The sequence below is a fragment of the Citrus clementina genome, unplaced genomic scaffold (assembly GCF_000493195.1).
Source record: "Citrus clementina cultivar Clemenules unplaced genomic scaffold, Citrus_clementina_v1.0 scaffold_5, whole genome shotgun sequence".
Taxonomy (NCBI): Eukaryota; Viridiplantae; Streptophyta; class Magnoliopsida; order Sapindales; family Rutaceae; genus Citrus; species Citrus x clementina.
Window position 1 is genome coordinate 30,629,193 of NW_006262201.1, and position 24,823 is coordinate 30,654,015.

General features: G+C 35.3%; 4 protein-coding genes across 4 annotated transcripts; all 4 read right to left on the bottom strand.

The window, feature by feature from the left end:
• Positions 1 to 2,516: 2,516 nt before the first annotated feature.
• On the bottom strand, positions 2,517 to 3,322 carry LOC18042081 (rubredoxin). Its single transcript, XM_006432990.2, has one exon. The coding sequence runs from the start codon at positions 3,142 to 3,144 to the stop codon at positions 2,539 to 2,541; it is 606 nt and encodes a 201-aa protein (XP_006433053.1). The 5' UTR covers positions 3,145 to 3,322; the 3' UTR covers positions 2,517 to 2,538.
• Positions 3,323 to 4,640: 1,318 nt separating this feature from the next.
• Positions 4,641 to 5,333, bottom strand: LOC18042165 (plant UBX domain-containing protein 1). Its single transcript, XM_006432991.1, has one exon. The coding sequence runs from the start codon at positions 5,331 to 5,333 to the stop codon at positions 4,641 to 4,643; it is 693 nt and encodes a 230-aa protein (XP_006433054.1).
• Positions 5,334 to 9,942: 4,609 nt separating this feature from the next.
• On the bottom strand, positions 9,943 to 11,870 carry LOC18042930 (probable transcription factor At3g04930). Its single transcript, XM_024184719.1, has one exon. It carries the CDS (start codon positions 11,541 to 11,543, stop codon positions 10,281 to 10,283), a length of 1,263 nt encoding a protein of 420 aa, XP_024040487.1. The 5' UTR covers positions 11,544 to 11,870; the 3' UTR covers positions 9,943 to 10,280.
• A 574-nt stretch (positions 11,871 to 12,444) lies between these two features.
• LOC18042931 (5'-3' exoribonuclease 4) lies at positions 12,445 to 21,782 on the bottom strand. Its single transcript, XM_006432994.2, has 22 exons — positions 21,288 to 21,782; positions 20,314 to 20,416; positions 20,159 to 20,235; positions 19,877 to 20,068; positions 19,584 to 19,703; positions 19,389 to 19,451; positions 19,152 to 19,298; positions 18,879 to 19,043; positions 18,647 to 18,724; positions 18,375 to 18,461; positions 17,194 to 17,283; positions 16,634 to 16,729; positions 16,380 to 16,450; positions 15,879 to 16,007; positions 15,683 to 15,759; positions 15,557 to 15,597; positions 15,380 to 15,454; positions 14,906 to 15,057; positions 14,714 to 14,818; positions 14,547 to 14,622; positions 13,981 to 14,060; positions 12,445 to 13,620 (listed from the first exon to the last, which is right to left on the bottom strand). The coding sequence occupies exons 1-22, from the start codon at positions 21,492 to 21,494 to the stop codon at positions 12,972 to 12,974; spliced, it is 2,880 nt and encodes a 959-aa protein (XP_006433057.1). The 5' UTR covers positions 21,495 to 21,782; the 3' UTR covers positions 12,445 to 12,971.
• Positions 21,783 to 24,823: the final 3,041 nt, after the last annotated feature.

The window sequence follows — 24,823 nt, forward strand, 5'->3', positions numbered from 1 at the left end:
GTCATTAAATTCATAGGAGTGTAAAAGGGCTCGTTGTTTAATCCACTCAGAGTTTAACACGTAAGCTTTTGTTTTCCACGTCAGCGTTGGCCTTCTTTTTTTTTTTTGGGGGTTCTTTATCCTTTTTTTCGTTTATCTCGATTGAATTTTTTAATACGATAATTTAATAATTTTTGATAAATATGAATGAAATGGAAGGGATGACCGGATGAGGTTGACTAAATTTGTTTTACATAATTTTTGTTAATTTTTTATAAGGTAAAAAATCTCTAAGATGAGATAATTTTTAAATAAACATAGTGACCTGCAAATAACATATATTATTTGATTACTTAGCATGAGTTTTTCAACTCTAGTCCAGACAAACATTTGGGTTATATTTATTAAAAAAAAAATACTTACGTTTGTGGGGTGGTTTAAGAAATGTGGGCTTCCAATCCCACCCCAATCAAGAGGTAAGAGGGATTTATTATATATTTGTGCAATAATATATGAATAATTTATACAATATATTTTGAAACTGTCAAGAATGAGTCAACGTTACAAATCTGAGATTCTTTATTATAAAAAGAAAAATTAACCACAAATGAGGTTAATCTAGGAGCAAATGCATTGAAGGGTGGGATTGAATTAAGAAATTATGGATTTACTTTTTAATTTTTAACTTTAATCGGATAGAATTGAATGTAAATTTTATGTACTAAATTATACTCGTTCTTGTATCTTTGGTCCAAGGCAAATGAGGCTGTCAACAGGACAAGTAAGTAAATTGGATAATTTAGTTCCTTGCTATTTGATATAAACTATTTTTGTTCTTGTTGTCGTACATCTCACGTGTGGAAAGGAGTTCGAGTCTCCATGTGTGTTATCAAGAAAAGATTTTCTTAAGCCCACATATCCAAACCGCGCCGCTATAGAATTGTTCAAAGAGATCATATCAGCACATTTTCAATTGTAAATGTGAATATGTATAATAATGAAAAACAAAAAGAAAAAAATACTTCTTATCATCTGCAGCACACACTTTTACATGTTTTGCAGCTGCACTTGAAGAAGATAATGGCATTTGATCTTTGGTTTTCTTTGCTTTTCAACCCATTCTAAAGTGAGCAAAGACAAACAGTACATAGTCCTTTATTATCTCGAATGCCAGAAACAAATATATCATATATCTCATAGGTTCATCAAAATTTCATAATCCACAAGTTTCAGGCTGCATAAAGCTAATGCATGTCAGTGGTAAGTCGTAATAATAAACCCGCTGCCACGACATGAACTTGACAAATCTAATATGAATAGAAATTAGAATATAGTAGATAACTTGTAAAATCTAACATAGAGGTTGAAATCTAACACGACACTTGGGAAAACGTAGTGACGTATTGTATTGATAACTCAACCTAAAGTTTCCAAGTTGTGAGACAAACAGCCTTCAAGCTTTTCTAAGCTTTCAGGTGCAAGCTGTGTCATGTAAGATAGTACATTGAATAACTAATAAAGCAAACATAGCCAACTTACCACATAGATTTCTGGTCATTAGACAATTCCATAGCGAAGTACATCTAGCTGAATGCAGAAATATTATGCAGTATACAGCATAGGTTTAGTTTGTGCCAATCATATAGAACTCAATTTATGATTGAACTGCAACAAAGTTTCAATTACTTTCTCATTCTATCTTCTAATTGAATCATCTAAATAAATAATGTTCCAAGATTTAAGTTGATATGATAGCAATTCGAAACTACACATCAGAAGACAAAATTGACAAACATTATGAGATTCACTTCCTTACTTCTAACAGTATACTGACTAGTGACTAGTCAAGATAGCAGGGCATAGAAATTCCTGAATACAAACAATAAACATAAGCACTGTCTCAAATTACAAGTTAAAGATGGAGAGAGTGAATGACAACTAGAATGAAGACCAAGGTAGGTAAAATGAAATGAACACTCTGAAAAACTTATTAAATTGACCCGGCAAAATTTCATTTATGCGTGACATACAAATATCGGCAAAAGCTCTTTTTCATGGTTTGCAGAAAAATATATATGCTCATTACTTGTCTATGAATGTACTTGCGATGTGAAGCTATACAACAGGGTAAATTTTTCTTAATCTCAAGTCAGTAGCATAACAATTGAAAGATTTTACCAACAAAGATAGCTAGCATTCCCTTTAAGATTTTAAACTAATATCAGGCCATAAGTGACACAAAATTAGTAAAATAGAAATCAAATGCTAAACCAATACAGTTGAATCAAGTTTTTTTTTCGATCTTGAAATTTGAAATTTTGAGTTATTACTAACTTAATCATTCTCCATTGATTGTTCTGCATTTTGCAATGAATAGCAACGCGTATGCGCAATAAACCAAATCTAGATCACTTGAATTGCAATTTGGATAAAACAAATCATAGAAAATAAAATACCACCAAATACCGTGGTGAATATTAGAGCTTTTAGAATCAATATATATACATCACCATTAAACTAATCATACAACGCACAAATAGACCAAAAACGGCCAACTTCTCATTGCAAAAAGTAACCACCCAAGAACAATAAGAAGAAAAACAACAAGCTACCATATATCAACACAGCCTTCTGGCCAGAGGTGAGGGCATTGCCACCAAGTCCAAACTGCTGATTCTCAGCAAACCCCGCAATCTCAACACTCTTACTCTCGAAAAAGCTCTGAGCAGCACCACAAGTAGGGCACCTCCAATCATCAGGCAACTTATCAAACTGGAAGCCAGGTGGTATTGGATACGAAGGGTCACCAACTGCTTCATCATATTTATACCCACAAGACCTACACTCATATATACCCGTATTCAAGACTGCAAATTTCTCTTCTAATCGACGTTTATCAAACTTTTCATCTTGCTCTTCTTGTGCAGCAGGAGCTGGGGGAGGAGGAGGAGGAGGAGCAGAGGCATTGGACAGTTGTTGCTGCTGCTGCTGCTCAGAAGTGGGCTTGTCTTCTTTCGAAACATCAATAGAGAGAGTGACAAAATGGAGTTTTGAGGGTTTCTTTGGGAAGAAAAGAGGGGAGATGAAGTGGGGTTTTGGTGGTTTTGAAGGAGAAGCTTGGGAGAGGTGAAAAGAGAAGGTGGGTCTTGCTGTTGCAGAAGCCATAAATGATGAGTTTTGTTTTCTGTGTATGGCTTCAAAATGTTTGGTATTTTGAAAATGAAAGGACCGAAATTTGGAGTTCAGGATCTGTTGTTGTTGTTGTTGTGATTATGGGTTGCGGAGGAGAAATGAATAGGATCCATGGAAGAAGAGAATATGCTTCTTTCTGGAAGAGAGTTGGATAAGGTGAGCATGTGTTAGAGATTTGCAACGTGGTGCACTTTTATTATGGGTCGGGTTATAGTCATTGGGCCTAGATCAGATTTTAAAACTGGGTTGATGATAAGCGCATATTAAACCTTTCACTTGAAGACTAAGATCTTCTCCTCATTTGATTTTTTTTAAATAAATTTTATTATTAATAGTTAATAAATTAAAAAGTAAAAATAGTTATATTATAATCATACAGTAATACTAAAATACAAGTAGCACAAGATTAATAAAAAATCAAGAGTACTTAGACCAAAAGAAAATCTTATTTCCTTTACTGAAATGCAGAGGAATATTCTGGAATTAAAAGCTAATTAATACAAAATTAATTAATTTGATAATCCTGCCTGTCTAGCTAGTATATAAAACCATTGACAAAAATTGTGAGACTGATTAAGGCCAAGAGGAAGCACTGATTAAGGTACAGAGTAGAATGAAGGCCGCCCATATATGTCGCCAACCCGCATATGTAGCCAATCACATAGGAATAATAAAGGCCAAATACTTTGAAAGCAAGACAAAAAGTACCAATAAAGTGTTGGCTCCACTGGCAATGGAGTCCCCTTAAGTGGCTTGACTGGGTTTGCTCCCCAGTTCGAGTCGCAGGGAAGTCGCCTTTGTTGGGAGAACCTGTGCCTCCCGGTTCGAGCGGGGACTTTTAGTCTGGGTTGTGGTACGGGCTTAAAGGTGCCTCCCACAGTTGGGGCCCTCCCCAGGATACCTCGTGACTAATATCAAAAAAAAAAAAGGAAGACAAAAAGTTGATGACGAACAAGAACAGAGAGCTATATATTAGTAGTAACAGACAGAGGGCTAACTGCTTATTTTGGCTTGTATTTATGTAGCTTTTTATTTTATTTTTTTAGTCCGAATCCTAGCTTGGAAAGGTTTCTTATGAGATTGATATTTGCATTTTGACGGGGGACGTCATTTGGAAACAAATGAAGCTTCCTCAATCCTTAATCTGTTTGGGTAAATTCTTGCATATCTTTTTTGCTAGATTTAATGTTTTACTTTAAAAATTCATTGACCGATTTCGATTAAATTTGATCTTAATTGATTAATTTCGAAACATAAGTCTATGCTACGCAGTCCAGTCTCTAATTTGAATTGAGTTCTTGAAATTGATTAAAATTCTCTGTGCTACTGGAGATCTTGACAAGAAAAATACATTTCTTGCTCTCTTCATCATGCAGAATGATTGAGAACCGCTGTATGCAGAACAGAAGAAAATGGCTTAAAATTAAAAAGCAATATATCCAAAGAAGCGACATTGATACAAAGAGATATCATATTTTCAGCCACTTAGGCCTGAGCCTGGCAGACTTTTTCTCAGCAGCAGGTTTGGGCTCATCGTGAGGCTGCTGCTGATGATCAGCAACGACTTGCAAACAACCTTTCAAAGACATGACATCTTCTCGAAGGAATGGGCCTGGATTAGCAGCAGAAGCATCATCATAAGAAAAATAGACAATGGCACCAGGAATAAAGCCAGCCGAGTAAAAATCCTGGGACATGTCTTTTATTATCCTCTTGGGAGGAGCAGTGTATAAATAGAACGGTACGTCTGTCCGAGAAAGCACCCTCATCCTGAGAAAATCAACCAGGCTCTGCATTGTCTCTGACGGATGGAAATTGACCTCTAACGTGTGATTATCAGGAAACCTGACTCTGATAATTACTGCCTTTCTGAATTTTGACCTGCCAGTGCCAGCTGCCTCCTCTGCTTCCCGAATTCTTCTTGTCTTCAGGAATTTATTATCTTCCTTTTTCTTATTGGCTGCGAGTATTCGATAGTAATCTTCTGCAGTGAACTCATAGAATTCATCATCATCATCATCATCATTATCATCATCTGTCTCGTCGATTCTTGGTGATGATGAAAACTGCCCAGATGTTTCAAAAACTCGGATTTCTCGTCCAAACTTTTCTTTTGTAGCAGCAGCAAGTTCAAGCTTTGGCGATGAACTCTCAACAGACATTTTTTTTTTCTTCTTTAAATGCCACTCGAATTAAAAGACGATTGCAGAGAGAATGCGAGAATTTATGGAAAATAATTGTTGTGCAGTGTGCTGAAAAGACGCACGGCTTTTATAGATAACTAGGAAACAATTCCCAATCCTAATCTGATTATGACAATAAATGGAAATAGACATATAAATGGAAAATTTAAATTATTACATCATCAAAATAAAAATGAAAAGTTAAAAAAATTTAAATCTTCAATTACAATATTTATTTATTTATTGTTAAAATTGACATGGTTTCGGTTGTACTTATATTTATCAAGAATTGAAGTCAGCTTTGTATGCAATTCATGGATGCAATAATTATCTAGCATCAATCAAGAGACGTCGCACTAAGTTCCTTTTGAATGTTTATGAGCAAAATTTAGGGACGGCAAAAATTCCCACCGGAACGGGTACTTTCTGAGATTTTATTTATTTAGAAAGGGTATGAGGATAATTTCATACCCAATTTCTTATTCAGAGAAGGGACGAGGTAATTTTTTTATCCAATTTCTTATTCAGTGAGGTGACGGGGATGAGGTGGAATCACCATCCCCTACCCATTTCCCCATTTTAATTTTTAATTTTATTTTAATTTTTTAAAATTACTAGTAAGTAAATAATAAAATTTAAATTATAAAATTATAAATATTGGTAAAAATAAAAAATATCAAAATATTTATATTATTAAACTTTTAGGCCTAATTAATTAATTAAAGTCCTAAATTTTTATTTAGGACATTAAAAAGACCGAGTAGATTCTATTAGCCCAAAATTTTTTAATTTTAATATTCTTTAAATATTTTAAACTTAAATATATTTTTTATTTATTTTTAGATGTTATAATTGCCCACAACGAATCACAATTTTAATATCTAATCTAATCTAATCTAATATTTGCTCTTGATTTGCTCCGATTTAACTATTGTATTGTAAAGGGAATAGTCCACATTTATAAAATGCCTACGCCACCATTGAAAAAGTTAATTTTGAATCTAAATTTGATTTTATTTGTAACAATTTTGTATTAGACTATTAATTTGTTTATGATAGTTCGTAAAAGAAGTTTGTATCCATTGCATGTTGCGTTACTTATTAATTTAATGTATGTGACTTTTGTAATGGATATTAATGTAAGATATATTTCGAACTTTACTTTTATTTTAATTTTTAATTTTAATATGATTAACTCAAAAAAAAATGTAATAGTTATTCGGGGATCGAGGACCCTCGGGGATCCCCTGTTATTATTTGGAGAGGGGATGAGGATTCTCTCAAGTAATTCTGACGGAGACGGGGACATACGCAAAATATCGGGGATGGGTACGGGGAGATTGGTCCCCTCCCCTCCCGTCCCCATTGTCATCCCTAGTAAAATTTATGTCGTAATTGGGGTGAGATTCTATGCACTTTAAAATTTATTTTGAATTTTAAAAATTTTTTATCTTTGTAAAACATGGAGTCTATGTGAGATTCTCTCACTCACAAACATCACATTTATTGTGCATGCATGAAATAAAAAAAATAAAAAAATCTAGTTTCACACATTTTATTTTTTCTAACCTCTAGCTCATCATATTTTCTTTCTAAACTGAATGATTTCTCCTTACGACCTCTTAATATATTTTTTAAAAAGATTTAATAAACATATGTGATAAAATGTTGGAGGAAATTAAAACAGCTCGTTGAAAGAGTTAATCTTTCACCCTTGGTCGATGGCTTTCATATCTTGTTTTGAGTGCATTCACCTGATACTTTACTTCCTCTTTGATTTGAAATGAAACATTTTTCTTTTTATTCCGCAACTCTTCAGTTTCTGCTTGACTGGCTTGGCATAAGGATATAAAGAGATTTTATGCTAAACTATGTAGTTTAGGCATATCATGTTTTTTTGTTTTTTTGGTTATTCGTTGTTTTTTTTGGTTATTCGTTGTTTTAGGTGAGTTGAATATTTCATAATTTTTGCAGAGCAAATAAAAAATAATTGATTTAAATGTTTAAGTGGGGGGATCTTTTTGCAGTTGAGAGAGTGTGTAAATTAAAAACTAAAATTTTTAATTCAGTATTAGAGTATCCAAAATAATTTTAAAATACAAATAGCCTCACCCTTCTTAAATTAGTGAATTCAAAGTGATTAACAAAATTCTAGATTTGTTAATCATTGTCTCTTCCCTCTATGTATTTCCGACAATCCATATTGTGAGCTATTCCGATTTATTTTCTCTCTCTCTTCAAAATTCTGATGATGATGAGAATTGAGAAGATGACGAGAGACTTTTTTTTGCGGGGGGGAAGCTTATGAAAATGGCAATGGATCTCATCTTGTGAAGTGGGATAAGGTTGCAAGGCCTAAAACGAGAGGTGGTTTAGGAATTGGCAATGTGGAAAAGAAAAGTAGAGTTCTCTTAGCAAAATGGCTTTGGAGGTTTCCCTCGGAGAGGACCTCTCTTTGGCACTCCATTATTCGCAGCAAGTATCCAAATGGATGGGATGAAAACATGGTAAAGGAAAGGCTATACCTAAAGAGTATCCCACTTTTCTTAGTTTTTTTGCCTTAGAAGTGGGTAATGGGAAGGCTATTCGTTTTTGGGGATAAGTGGAGGGGTAGTGGTTCGTTGTGTGAGAAATTCCCCCACTCGTACAGGTTATGCCTTTCTAGGAATATCTCAATTCTCTTTAGCATAGCTCTCTGCTCATTAAATTATGAAGAAGTGATGCAAAGAAAATTTCTTAATTTTTGTCTCTCTCCTTATTGGTGTGTTCTCCTTATTGGTGTGTCATGTGTAAGAGAAGCGCAGAAACTTCACGTCGTATTTTTCTTCCAGGTTCTTGTGATTCGATTCTTACAGAGAATTCCTTTGTTTTGGGTAGAGGAGCAAAGGCTAAAAGTCTTTGTAAATGTGCACTGGCAGCACTGTTTTAGATAATATGGGAGGAAAGAAATGTTCCTATCTTTAAGGAGAAAAGTGTAGATAATACTGAAGAACTATGCAATAAAGTTCGTCTTTTTGCTTTACTTTGAACTTCAGTTTTTAAGGAGTTTCAAAATTCTTCCTTTTTCTTCATATATATATAAATTGGAATGGAATTTTGAGATAAGAAGTCATACTGATTCTAACCTTCTATATGGGCGATTGAGTGTACTTTTCCACAGCACAAATAATGCTAGTCTTTGTTTTTTGAGCAAACGGCTGGTCCACTATCTGTTTTGACATCTTCATTATTGATACAGTTTTGAGTTTCTCAAGGAAAATAATAATAATAATAATAATAATAATTTTTCCACGTAGTTAGGCTTGATGCATATCAATGTGGCAAGGAAACAACTAGACTCTGGCGTTCCAATGTCATTTGTCACAGTTTCGAGAACCTTTTGGTTATTGCTTCACGTAAAAGAATATGCATTGGTGCCTTGGTGGAGCAATAAATAAACCTTTTGTGCAAGTATGATCCAATTGTAAGTTGCGGATGTCTTACGATTTAATTTCGCCATTTGGCCTTCAACAAGAGAAGATTTAACTTACTATATTCCATTACCTACTGCCATTTAGAAACCTTCAGCTGCGATGTAGCAATATCCACCGAAATATCACATAAAACGCCAATCCAAAATTGACAATAGAAGCACCCAAAATTACTAAAGTTGATGACATTTTCAATGGTTATCGAGATGAAGCCTAATTCTTTGGTTAAAGTATATAAGCTTAGGATACCTCTAGGCTGTAACCATAGTACTCATGACCTAGGCTAAAAATTAAATCATCAAAGCTTATAAGCTCCAAGTTTTATCAAACCTTGTTTCCCAAAAAAAAAAAAAAATAAAAATAAACCTTAAATTTTCACTCACATCTGGTGGATTCAAGCTGGAGCTGAAAGAAAAACCAAAGCTTTGGTAAATAGAAGCACGCATGTCTATCAATGAGACAACACCTAACCCCCAAAGTATAATTATGCTTTATAAGCCCTTTTAACTCAGTGATGATCTAAGAAGTTCTAAACTTTCGTAACACCACAGGCTCAATCCATATGGTAAAAAACGATTCATCTGCCGGAGAGGCACAACACCCTAAAAGATGATTTTATTCCATAAGATCTATTAATTTAGAAGTAATCCCACAAGTTCTAACTTAACGCACATCACTACAAGCTATGTGCAAATATTCAGCAGATTTCAGCTGTAACAAGGCACCTAATGGCTAATGCTGTGCCTATGTACTTTATTGCTTTTCCAGATTAAATAAAAGAAATGAATTATCTACCCCGAAACCATTATATTACAGCCACTCTTCAGTGCCCAATTGCTTATCAATATCAATAGCCATGTACAAGTCTACCAAATGTACGACATCAAATAGACCAAATGATATTGTTTTGAAATACATAGCCAAAAGAAGCATTTTCTGCATCATCATAGATCAGGAGTTTTGACGTCAAATCAAAGGAAAATACATAGGCAATTTGCATTCATTCCCCTTCCCCATTTTCCCCTTGCCACCATTAATACACACAAAAAAATTTCATTAACCAAAAGTTTATTTTGCCAGCAATGAATCAAGATAGCAATCTCAAAAAACCAGTAATGTGAGGCTCAAAATAAAGAAACATTGTATTTATATAATGACTATATCTTTATCCAACGGAGAATTTAAATATAATGACTGTATCTTTATCCAAGGGAGAATTTAATCTATGTATAAATAAAACAGTTATTTACACCTATCCAATCAACCGCAAGAGTAAATACATAAAAACTAAAAATTCATTATTCAACATCTGTTCTATAGGAAGAAGAAAAGACCAAAGACAGAATCAAACTCCAATGAAGCTAATCCCTATGCTGTCAACCAACCACTGATGAATCACGTGATTGACGAAAACCCAAATACTCCACCATCCAATCTTCAATCAGGATTCAGTCCTTTACCCTCCCATGGACCGCAACTCCTCCAATGCAACCTTAATCTGATCCTGCACCAACTCCAACCGCTTTGAGTACACTTCCAACTCCAAAATCTGCTGTTTCCTCCACTTCTCATCCACCACCTCACTTCCTCCCCCTACTCCACTCCCACCAAACCCCACCATCCCCATTCCGATCCCAGCCCCACCAAACCCCATTGGCATGATGGCGTTCATTGCCAACCCCCCAATCCCTCTCCCACCCATCCCTCCCATCACATTGCTCAGCAATTCTCTAAACAACGGTGACAAACAACTCCTCACTGTCTCCTCCACCACCCCAGCAATCCCACTACCACCACCGACACCACCACCGCTATTTACATTCATATTCTCACAATTATTCATGGTTCCTGCACTAACATTATCATTACCTCCTGCTTTTGACCTAGACCTCTTCCTAGGCCTTGGCGTAACCTTTTCCTCATTAGCATTTCCGCCAACAAATCCATAATTATTATTGTAGTTACTGTTATTATTATTATTATTCCTCATTTCGTGACTAATAACAAGATGATTATTGCTGTTATTAGCATCCTCATCATCTAAAACACTAACATTGGGGGTACTACTCCAAATCTTACGAGAGATTTCAAACGTGGCCTGATCATGAGCCGTTTTGAAAGAGAAATCCTTACCTGAGGTGATCTTATTGATCACGTTTCGGTACTTCTTCTTCAACCGCCTTAGCTTCTCGACCAATTGATTCTTGTTGAAGTCAAGCTGGAGCTTTGACTTTATCTGGTCGTAGAACAACGCCGTGTCGTGGTGATGCGCGTTTCCCCGCTGCGTCGTGTAGTCGAGGAACCCTTGCAACAGCTCGATCTCATCCTCGTCCGTCCACAGCCGTTGAAACAGACGTCTGGATTCGTCCAATTGCTGCGGCAACGGCTTCTTCTCCTCGTGTACGGTAACGCTTTCGGCGACACGTTGCCGTTTAGGATCGGTCTCGTCGATCGCGGCTGGTGGCAAAGCGAGGGTGACGGTTGCGGCAGAGGCGGAGGAGGAAGGGAAGGCAACGGTTACGGTAGGCGTTTCGGCGGCGGCGGCGGAGGGAACGGCGGCGGTGGAGGCGGAATTGAGGTCCTCTTCGTCGTCTTCCTCTTCTTCGTCGGGTAGTACGTCGTCGTTTTCCTCCAGGTCGTCCTCTTCGGAGGATTCCTCGTCTTCTTCGAGGTCTTGGTCTTCCTCTGGTAAAACGGTGTCGTGCTGCTCCGAGGCCATTAAACAGATAGAGAAAGTGAGCGAGGGGATCTAGACAGGGAGAGAGTTAACCGAGTGGTTTGGTTTAGTTAATTTGGTTCGACAGAATTGGGGCTCAGCGACACTCAGGTTATGCTTGTGGCTCACGAGAATTGGTTTTGTTTTTCCTCTGTCATTGCGTGTTGGAACTACGACTTGGTCTAGCAAGTGGGCCCACCGGCCTATGTGGCATCGATGGTGCGCGATATTTTTTTAATTTGAAATAAGAATTCCTCTTTTCAACTTAATGGCCGTCTGTTTGCACTCGAGGATAAGTTAACTCCAACTCTGGATAGGGACTGTAATAAAATAACAGGGGTGGTTTTGCCACGTGGATGATTACGATGATGACGGCTCACAGAGAGTCACGCTGGTTTCCGGGTACTATATCCTATGTCTGTGTGTTTTTACACGTACGAGGAAATGAGGAAACCTATGAACCAGCACAAGTAAAACGTTTGCCAACTGTGTCCAAGTCAGCGGTGATGGTTAAGTGCTCCGAATGTAATAATTAAAAAGATTTAATTAAAAGAGCGAGAGAGAGAGAGAGAGAGAGAGAGAGAGAGTCCACGTCAATCATTGTCTAACCAGAAAACAATTTACCGACAGTTCGGTACTGGATTACTGTTTTATAATAATCCAGCCAAACACAGCCCGCCACAAGTAACGAACTCAAGTAAAACAAATCCAATTTGAAATTAAACCAACCGTGAATGTGAAATCACAACCGAAACAGACAGTACAGGCAATACAGCTAAACAACTTTAGGTTTCTGATATCCAGCACATGGCATCCACTCAACTCAAAACCATTCAGTTCATGAATCTCAGATGAGAGCTTATCTTTGAGTGCTGAAACGAATGACCAGTCTTAAATCCAGAAATTATAAGAAAAAGTTTGTATTGTTTAAACATCTGGTAACTAGAATTTAAGCTGAGATTGAATAAAATACATAGGTTACATTCTGTCCATTTCTCGAACACAAATCAGCTATTTTGCCGATTGCTCACAATGAAGTCGTAACAGTATTGAAGGGGGTGAAGTTAATTTCCTGTGATCCTAAACCAAACTGTAGCATATGCGTATTGTACAGCCATCCTTAATAACAAGGAATAGAAGATCTAAGAAAGCTAGGTTGAAATGAGAATTGTCCCGGTGTAATTACAGAAACTCACCATCCAAACTCGACTTCTCTTTGTATGTAGTTTCCACACAGAGATCAGACTTTTGTAGCAGAGGGAAAGGGCAGGAACATTAACTTGCACTGTGAAATGACAACTTGCATTCGCCCCAAGCATCAGGTCAGGCATGTTTCTTGAGCCTTATATAACACACATTCAATGGAGAGCTCAAACTGCTACAGTGGGGTATTCCAAGCACAAAACAGGAAGGGTTTGATCAAATCAGAAGTCATTTTTGGTTCAAGGGATCTGATGTTTCATAAGGCAGTCGTGTCTTAATCTGATAAACCTTCTTCACCTGCTGCTTCTCATAAGCTCCACCAGATGCACTTTCGTGTCCATTATACATTGCAGGCTCTCCAGCTACTGCTCTGTTGATCCAGTTATTGGGTGGTGGTGGAAGAGGACCCATGTTCGGCAGAAACTGCTGGCTAGGGTTCCCTGAGTATCCAGAGTTTTGCACCCTGGATAACATCACAATAGGAGGCCTGCTTCTGGTGCTTTCTTCAATTGCCAAGGCAGACATCCCAGTCCCCAAGTCCTGGTGTTGAAATCTCTCCTGCATCCTAGCGTGGTGTTGGTTTCCTTGCATACCATTTGATGGGACTGGAAATCTAGAGTTACCTCTCATGCCTTGAGGATAATTGTAATTTCCATAATTATATCTTGATTCATCACCATAGCCCCTTTCATGCCCAGAAGGTGCAGCTGGTCTCAGTCTGGTGACTGCATTTGCATAGTTGCCTTGGAAATTGCGATATGATGGTTGCTCGAAGAATCCAGGAGAACCATTAGGTTTATAATTAAGTGTATTCTTGATAAGACGATGTGCTGCTTCTCCCAATACAGGGCCAGCTATGGCTCCAGGCACTTGTGGCCTGCAAAATAGATGCACAATAATCAATCGACAGACATCACTGCTTTGTTTTTTCCCCCCTTTTTTTTTTTAATAAAAAGGATGAGGCAAAAGAAAAATGCCTAGTTACATTCAACACAAGTTCACCTTCAAGTTAAAAACTTCCCAACACTAAACTTTAGAAACTGATGCAAAACTTTAATGTTGTTTTCCACCTTTTCTACTTCACACACATTTGCTAGCATTATTTCTCACAAAAATATAGGCCGAAACCTAATTTGAACTTTCATCCCAAGGATATTGATTATTGAATGCAATAACCAAGATGGTAAGAGAACTCATTGTTTACCATTGACAAAACTTGTAAATGAATTGTTCTTACCTCTCCCTGCCTTGCTGGCGCCGACTATTGTCTTCATGCCAAAGAGTAGGAAATGGTTTAATGTCTATTGGTTTTAGGGTCTGCAAAGATAAGAACAACCACAATAATGCTTGACCATTTACTGAGTGATGTTCCCACTATTAATGGTATATAAAGCATAAACCAACCATGAATCAACAAAAAGAAACAATAGACATAGCAATCCCAGCACCAGCAGAAAAAAATATGAGCTTCTGAATTTCAACTTTTATCCCATATGTAGGTATTATAGACCCCTTCCAATATTTTGTAACAGAGCACATATTTGCAGCTAATGAGAAAATCATAACATGTTCATAAGAACAAATCAAAATACCCTTGATGAATGGTTACAAGAACAGATCTTCAAACATTAAGAATAACAATTACTCACAAACCAACAACAGATGTTTCATACTCTTTCAGAAGTTGATAGATTGCAGCAATGTTGATATGATATGGACAGTGATTTCACTTCACTTTTTAAGTTCACTGACAAGAAATAAACTTAAAATATATATATATATGAAAATACACTGCTCACATACCTTAGCAGGTATGGTTGCGCCCTTGGGAGGTTCTGGGATGTGTCTATGTTTTTGAGGGTTAAGATACGTAACATTTCTGCAAAACAATAAGATAAACAACTACAAAATTAGCTCTCAGAAGACAAAGAATCATGCAGGAAAAAACATTAGTAAAAAATGAAATTTACATGGCTTGGTTACGCTCAATGTCTGGCAGCCCCTTGACAGGTGAAGGGATGATGCTTCTGAAACCATTTCTCTCACATAACCAAATGTATCCATTCATTCCCCCACTGAAAAAGGCCAGCAATGAATGAAAAGAGTAAAGCTAACTACTGGAAGTCTCAGGATTTGATCATTAAACAAGAATATATGCCTACCTGGTATTTACATCAATTTCCCAAGCGAATCTGTCTTGAGGAGGCAACTGATGGTAGAGCTGGTAGTACAAAATAATCTGTTGATACAAAGCATGCTGTGGATGAACATAAAGTAAATCAAGCATCACACTATTTCGAAACAGCTCTTCTTCCTGCAAATTACATTGAGAATTACCATATGTAGCATTGAAAAACATAGAAGAAAAGGACCTTCCTGCCAAAATCATGGCCCAAAACTTTTTGAACTGTAGAAATTCCCAATAAATCAAAGCAATGCAACCTACTACTGCGGGTTAAGAAATTAGAAATATAAATCGAAGAAAACAGAAACCAAGAATAAAGGCAATGCTTTTTCTTTTATATTCTCTCTATGAGAGACAAGTATCCAAATACCAAATCCCTAATTACCCCTCACTAGGACCCAAGGCCAGCGGATTCAAGAGTAACGCTACAGAATCATAACAAATTCCATACCGTTAAAAACACCTCAAGCTTCTTTGTTTGACGCAGCAACAACTTCTCGTCAATAAATGGCAACTTGACAACGCCCTGTCTTGCAGCATACAAACCAATAAGGTTACTGTTAGTTTCACGAAAAGAAATTCTAAGAGTGACATATTATTTATTCTGACATTAATAGACAAGGATCACCTGCCATGCAAAGCGTTTTCCATTCATATCAATCTGAAAATCTGTTCACAGGAATATCCAACAAAGCTTGCTAAGGAGGTGATTTTCATAAAGGAAATTGATCATAAAGAGTCGCTGAGATTTTACCAGGAGGATAGAATTTGTAGATAGGTGATGATGGATCAGTCATCAAATTTCTGTATTTTTCAGGCAAAGCACTAGAACTGTAACACGCAAGAGACAATTTTCCCATCAAAAGAGTTGAATATTAAATAGCAGGACATAATCTCAATCTTTAATAATTTTATGTTAAGGAAGTAGAAATTATTTTTCAAAAATATACCTTGCAGCTGGTAGAGTTCCCATTAGCTGATCAAAGGGTTTAAATGGTTCTCCCAAGAAAAACGTTATTTCAAGGTCGGATAAATCTTTAAGATCTGAAGCAAATGGAGCATAATGGTATGGATAAAACCTGAAAAAATAGTAGCCAGAAACAGCTTTTAACAACAATAGGAAAGAATCATAAAAGATCCCATATACATTATGAGGAAGTTGGAAATCCTTAATTGCAGCACTGCATGTAGTTGATAACAAATGCATGGCTCAGGGACTCACTCCTAGTAGAAACAGAGCCTTATATTTACTTTTCTCTCGGGTGTTTTTTCAATTTTCGAGGGATAAGCTAGTGTGGCAGTAGAACATAAACCAAGGTCCACTTTTGTTTCCATCATTTTCCAGTCCAGTACCTTGAACGTGTTTTATAGAGGCGTTTCATAATAAATCCACACATGCACGTAAACACATAGATTTAACCAAGTTTACATTCAAACAGAATTAGGCTTACCATTGCCAAGAGCAAACATCTTGATAGTAATAGCGGCAGACCCAGCATAAACCTTCCACATACTTCAAAACCTGTAAGTATAACTTACAATCATCATTTATCTTTCAATTGGATACCCAATTAATTAAAAACCCACAATGTGAGGAAAAACAAACTGTGTCATGATATATACCAACATCTAGCATCCAGAAAAACATTTCCTAAAGAAATCAGAGATCAAAGACATGCCACCAGACACAAGATAAAGAACTTACTACATCCTTTTTAACTTTATCAATCTCTTCTGGGTTTGATATTTCAAACTTATCGGCATAATACCTTTCTTTGTATCCGGGCTCCCCCAATTTAACCTGAGAGAAAAAAAAAGTATGGCTCAATTTAGATAGTAATTCAGCATGAAAACTAAATTCCAGATGGATCACCTAATCCTTGATTATCCTACATTATTTGTGAACATTTTATAAACAAAGATTTTAGGTTAACTTCACAGTCTCCTTACAATCAGAAAGATTTTCCAAACTTATCAGTAAAAAAAAGTAATCTTTACATAATGAAGAAGTATATGCTTCAAAAAATAAAAGGAAGAGACTCCCAGCAACAATTTTTGCTTCATTTAAAATATTTTAAATGGAACGATGAAATTTTCTTGGCTCGAGAATATGCAAAATAGTAAAACATGTCTAATAAGTGATCATCAAGGGATTACTGACAGCACCAATTATGTTTAATACAAACAGTTCAACTTCCTTGCAGATTCATTGTATACACCACAAGAAAAAATTAGAATACAAAAACAAATAGTTAAATCTCATACCGTGTCTGCGACTGCAACTGGTGCTTGTAATAGCTCTTCAGAGGATTCTCTTCTTGCATTAAGTTTCATCGCTTCATTATACTCGTAAGCCTGGAAAACATCACCATCATAACCATCAGCACATTACTTAACAATATGAAATTTAATTAAACCAGAAAAGAGTCCAAAAGACCAAACTTCCACGTATCCTTTTCTTTTGCTAAGAAACAGAAAAAATATTCAACAAGACTATCAACCATCATAATAACTAAACAGGAAATAGTAACCACCAAAACCCCCCTCCCCAACCCACCCTCAACCCAAGAATTGACATGGCAAGCAATGCAACATTGATCAATGAGCAAAAGGTTCTTGGTGTAGACAGTCCACTAAGAACAGCCACGCTAGTTTTCCAGGAGTCCATTTTTATTAAGTCATCTAGATAATTACCTTTTTTACCCCAGGAAACTCATGTAGATAGTTGTCTTTACTTTCTTTAGCATGCAACAGTTTGGAGGGATATATCAAGTGTTCAATTGTATAGTTACCATATGCCTGGAAGAACATGTCCTTTATTACCCTGCTATGCACACTCTATAAACAGTTAAGACTTCTTGTAGATTTGACTTCAATCACAGCCCCCCCCCCCCCCCCCGGGGTGTTAATAAAAGATTGTATGCTACAGAAAAAGATTCACAAAAGGTGAACACGTCCACTAGCCCCAAAAGCACTCCGAGAATTTACAATTAAGAGAACATCTCCAAAAAAAAAAAATATATTCTATGATGACCAGAATAAACAATGTGTTATGACTTCAAAAGGCCTGTTACAAACATTGATCCTTATAAGCTTATAACTTCAATCATGGTCTTATAAAGAACAATGTTTCTGATATGTATTGTGTGCCTTGGCCAGGTGATTCCTACCGCAAACTCAGGGAAGTATTCCTAAAGGCATTTTTTCAAGCCAGGTAAGTAACATGGAACGGTATCATGCATCTTTCTTGGTGTATTTCCCCAGGAACTCATATTTTGAATTACATTTCCAGGTTTAGCTATCTTTTGTACTTTAGTAGAAAAAACAACTTATTTATTTGGGCATTTATGCACATATTTCTATTTTCATCCAACTATATACAGTAAATACAATCAATGCCATTACAAAGTGAAAAATGACTCAGAAACAGGAGGAAGCTAACATACCTGCTGTATACGTGTCCTCTTCTGAAAGATTTGATCTTCATATACGGCAACGGACTGGATAAATTTCTCTACTCTATCCAATAAAACCTGAAATTATAATTTGAGCTTGTTCAGTATTTGTTACACTGGCATCTGTGATAGCCAAACAAAAAGGAGGATTCATGACATGAATTAAAGACTGGGAGCAAGCCTTTTTCAAACAGTACATAAGAATAAACAAACAGAGAGAATGATGCATAGATTTGATGTGCCGAGTAAAACAGAGAAATTACCTCACCCGCATCAGTAAGATAACCACCCATAGCAGCAAACTCCCTTCTATAAACATGCATCAACAAATTTATAGCACCCTGCAGAAACAGAAAAGGTCAGTTATATAACAAGCTACAGGAAAATTCAGAAGTGGAAAACAAAAAAAGCATTGGAAAAAGAAATTGCAATTTGTGAACGAAGTAATGGCATAAACAAATAGGTGATATTTAATTAAAGGAACATTGTACGTACCTCCCTGATTTCCAGTGTTGGCATATGTGGGAGGAAGTCATTCCCAACAAAGAAACATAGAAATACAAAATCATCCACAATTCTTTCAAAGTTTATTGGAAATGGTGGATTGGGTATGTCCAACTCATATTGCAAATATTCTCGCAGCACCCAGATGTTTAGAAACTGTATAATAACTCAACCAAAATCAGAAACATTAGTAAGAAAAAGAAAAAGAAGGGGCAAGAGAGAAAAAAATTGGAAACCACTCTGGCAGGATGTCAATTCTTGAACCTGGTATTTCTTCTTGTGAATTGGAGTATCATCCACTCCATTCCAATCTGCAGGATTGTCACCTGGCTTACCATGACACTCAGCTGCTAGATGGCCAACTTGGCCACAAACAAAACATTTTTCCTGTTGCCCAGGTAAAGTGATTACCTACAGAATCATCAGAAGTTACTATGAGATCCAACATTAGCAACAAAGAAGTAGGAACTGTGACGAGTATTCACAAGGTGCGCAAATAACCTCTCTCAATATCGAAAAGTGAATCTCATGTGTGGCCAAAGACAGCATTATTAAATCTGCATCCTGATCAAAACAACCCAAAAGAGAATCAGGGAATATGTAAAATACAAATTTTAGGAACTCAATTATGCATAAATAAGAAAACAATCGAAATATGAGGGATCACAGAAAGCCTAAAAATTAAATGCAACTCACCAGACCATACAGACAATGCCGGGTGTTTGGATCAAAACCGGGAAGGTTACGCTGTAATCGTATGTATGACATGATTTTGTGCTCTCCTTCGCCAGGGACATTCGCATCAGAAAGTATAACCTTCAAATAACCACCCAATGCAGCCCCGTGAATAAATTTAGAGAGACAAAGTATCCTGAAAGTCAAAAAGTATACGGAGAAAAGATACAGAAGGGATTACTCCATAGGCAAGGAATCATCCGATCTTAAGGTACAAAAGTAGACAATGACCATTAAGACAATGTCCATCACACCTTTGTAAACCGCCAGCCTGGGATTTGGTTTAACCTAGCTTGTATAAAATACTGAAGTGCGGCCGAAAGCACTGCCATAAATTGAGTGCCTGGAGTAATAACATTTGAATCACATGTTTCAGGTTTTTCTTTAGCAGATAAGAGTTTCCCTGCTTCTTCAAATTCCTTCCTCAGCCTTTCCTCTTCAGCTTCCTAAGATATCATCACGACGATAAACAAAAACAATGAATAAATTGCTTGTATTGACTATAACCCACTAACATAACATAAGAAAAATCTTACAGCCTCAGCAGCATCTTTTGCAGCTCTGAAACGTCGAGTACGTTGCTGATTCATTTTAGCTCTAGGCGCCACCCCATCTACAAAAATCTGTAGTAAGCAAATCTAATTCTAGAGACAAGAATAAATATAGATATCATATCTGAAATAAGACTTACCAATTGCCAAATAGAGAAGCTTTCTCGGACGAACCAATAAGAAAATATGATCAATGTAATCAAAGATAGATTTAAATACATCATCATACGAGGTAGGGGCAGGCTACAGAAATAGAAAATTATCATCAGGGTACAGTTCACAAGCAGAAGATCAAAAGTCAAGAGCATAAGGAACATGAATAAATACTACTGAACATAAAACCAAATGACATTTAACAATGCGTGGGGCTATTTTAACTTAAAATTTTGACACAAATTATAAGCCATTGATCTAATTCAATTGAATGGTCGAGATGAAGGATGAATTGACATCGATAAATACAACTTTTGACTTTGGATACCAAACATTGAATTGCATTAGATCCATGACTCAAAATTTATGTAAAAATCTTACTTGAAATTTTTGAGTTAGAATAGCCCAACCATTTAACAATTCCCAATAATTAAACCTCAAAGCAACAAGCCAGTAAAACAACAGTACATTTTAACCAAGATCAATAACAATTCCAAAAAAAATCCAACAATTTAAGACAGGTATTGGCTAATACAAATGCAGTTAAGGTTACAGAGGCCAACAAAACACTCGTCACCATAAAAAAAACTTCAAATTCCAGCACTAGATTAAAACTCTAGAACAGTAACAGAAAATCACCTTGAAAACTCTAGCACAATAGTTCAAATGTCTCTAGGCATGTCTCTCAGTCTCTTCATGTTAAAGAGGTACTACCAAATAAATACCTAATAGCATTTAACAATTTCCTAATAATTAAACCCTAAAACCAACATCCCATAAATATACCAAGAAAAAAAAATTGACTAAAATTAACAGCAATTCTCGAAAATGTATTAGAGGCCAAAAAAAAAAAAATCCAGCAATTTTCATCAATTCAGAGCCAAGAAAGATAAATAAACAAATGCATGCATTAAAGAATTATGAAAATTCAAGCGATAAAACTATCGTAAGAAGCTAATACCTTGCCATCGGGGTGAAAACAAGGATGAATAATTCCGTTCATATCCAAATACAAATTATCGAATTCCATGCCGTTAGGGTTAGGTTTCGAAACGTCAACAGGTCTGGCGACTCCTTCGCCGTCAACTTGAGGATCCTCCTCCACGACGTCAACAATCGACAGCGGATAGCGATCCGCTAACCACCGGTAAAACGCCGGCACTCCCATGGCTCAGAGTTCTTTGGTCCGGATCCGTACGGTTCGGTTGAAATAATAATTTTTTTTAATGAAACTAAAATTAAATTAGAAATTTAGAAAATAGGAAGATGAGTGCACTAGAGACGGAAAATAGAAAATGAGCTCCGTTGGAGATCTGTGTATGGACAGGTAAACGGTGGGCCTACGGAGGCGGCAGTAGTAGGTGGTTGACGATTTGACGAAAATGCCCTTGGATTACGTGCGGACTTGAAGCGGAGTTGAAATTACTTAATTGTCTGAAGAAGGAAGTTGGGGAAAGTTTGACTCAATTGAGGAATGTTTGGACGCGATGATGAATCAATTCCATTTCCAATCGAGGATGTTTGGATACAACGATAAGTTTACGGGTGGTAATTGACAAGCCGCCATAGCTAGAGATGGCAAAAATACCCGTCCGGTCCGGACCCGGACCGTATCCGGGCGTTGCGGGTCAAGTATTATTTGGTTCGGGTATGAAGTCGGGTCGGTCTTGGGCATCACTTAATAAACTCGGAACCCGGATTTTATTAAAAAAAATTTATAAAATATATATTATTTTAAATATTTTATATTTATTTGACTCATTTATTATACATATATAAAGTTTTAAACACTTAAAGTTTATATTTTTATGTCAAATTTTATTGAAATAAATTTAAAACTTATAAAATTACCAAAAAATAAAAAATATATACACATAAAATATTAAAAAACATAAAATTCGGGTACCCAGATAAAACCCAAACCCAGACCGGTTGCATCCGGGCAGGGTCTGGTCATGGCAATACCCGGACCCGGCCCGCGGTTTTGCCATCTCTAGCCATAGCACTGTAGGCTCGTTTATTTAATGCCTTTAAAACCTGAAATTTTATTAATTTTATATTTTTTTTTATTTGCTTAACTTTTTTTTTAATTTATTCATGATTTTCGGATACTTATATCTGAGTAGAAAAATAAATTTTTATTACTTTTATCTAAATAAAAAATTTATTATTTTTATCTAAATAAAAAAATCTGAATGAAAAATAAAAATTATATAGTAAAAATATCTCTATTAAATATACTTATTTCTTAAACTATAAAATCTAATTTTTTTATTTTTTATTCTTTAAATATCAAAAAATAAAAATAAAAATTATAGAACTTATTATTTTATTCAATAATTTAATATTGGTGTTACATAAATAAAAAAAAATTATGATTAAATTAATCTTGAATCTTGTAAATTCTTGTTAATTAAATATGGAAAAAAAATGTTTGGTTACATTTTGTCGACTAGTGTTTAAAAAAGACGAAGAAATATAATAGAGGTTTCCATTTTTTTTATCTAGTATGGGAAAAAAATGAAAAAGCTTTTTGGGGTGATACAAGAACTTGAAACTCATTATAATTAAATAATTAAGTTCAATAATCAGGTATGGAGAATTAAATATATTGATTTAAAATATTAAGTTTAAGGGTCTAGATATGTTGGAAACGCTCTAAGGCTAAACACGCCTTCATAATTATACGATAAAAGTTATAATATATTTTTTATTATTTATCAATTTGCGTATGTGGCTATAATTTGTATTTTACCTTAGAGTAACTCTAAGATACCTATTGCCTTAAGTCTAATGATCTAAGGATTTTGTGTAAAAAGCATCTATATAAGCACAATTATATGACCAATCATATAGAAAATTGAGTATTTTGTCCCAAAGAATTCTCTTAAGTCCTCTTTTAACAAAAAAAAAAATCAAATGTTCCAATTGTGTAAAGATGAATAAAAGGGTTTATATAAAAAGTAGAATAGAAGCATTCCAAAATACGTTATACTGACGGAAAGGGTTGGATTTTTTACAACTTCATACCAATCAACAGAATGAGTTGAATTTTGATGTAAAAAATACTTTTCAATAAGATAGTTAATACTTAATAATAACGCATGGTCAAACCTTAATCACACTTTCAAATGAAAGAAATCATAAGAAATCCCACCAAGTCTTTTGGATCGGAACCTTATCATTACAGCTAATTAATTTAATTATAACTCTTATTTCCAGCACACACAAGAAAAGGGAAAGTCAACTTTGATTACCATACTCTTCACATCTTCTCGCTAATTTATTATTCTTTAATGAATGTGCAATTGCATGGAAATATTAGTTTTTTCTTTTTTCTTTTTTCTTTTTTCTTTTTTTTGGTTAAATAATTACAATCTACAAATATATTACAATTTGGATCTATTGTGATTATAAATTCAAATATCTAAGACACGTTTAAGAACTCAATAAGGATAGTGCCCCCAAGGTCTCGCTTCAGTAATAAAGAGCTACCACCTTTGGACTCAAATCCTATGTTTAAGCCTCGCTAATGTGCATGTATTGATAAGAAAAAAAGATTGTTAGAAAATAAAACTAACAAAATTAGCTCGAAAATCTACTCCTACTAGCAACATTAAATATAAACATGATAATATTTTATGAAAAGATAATGAACTCTCATATATGCTCAATGTTGAGAGCACCAACTCATTGCGAGCTAAAAAATCAATGATATATGAAAGGGTTCGATTATATTAGAACCACTTTAAAGTAGAACATCATTTTATAATCACGCGATTGAAATTATAATGAGTTTTTTTTTACTGTTTATCACTTTACGTGTATGATTGTGATTCGTGCTCTACCTTAAAACAACTCCAAGGTAGTTATAGCCTATATTAAAATATTAATTTTGATTTACAAAAAAATATGTTTTCTACATATTTATTCAATACAATCACAATTAATTTGATATTTTATAGGTTTATACTATGTGGTACACGGCGGAACCATTCACATGCTTAGCAGCCCCCGAAATTTTAAAAGATCTTAATATATTAAGCCAAAACTAAAAATTTTTAATATATTAAATTAAAAGTAAACCAATAGGTAATTGCCACGTAACTTTAATAATATTTGTGAGTTGGTTAATTAGTTTTATCAAGACGACTTAACAAATCACAATAAGAGAAGATGCATTTGAGAGTGAAATTTGAAAATTATAATTATAATGTAGTTCGAGAACCCGGGGTTTATAAATTTATCATCTATTTTTTATTTATGTTGATGGTTGATATGAACTAGAAGATCAACAATGTATCCACTTGTCTACTGAATAATTTTGTTAGTACTTACTCTTTCAATTTCGAGTGCTACGATCTTTTTTGGCTATGTGCATTGTCAAGAATAGACTTTGCAACGAAATGGATAATGATTTTCTCACAAACACATTGCTAACGTACATGAAGAGAGATATTACCAAGAAGATTACTATAGAGTCAATCATAAATGAGT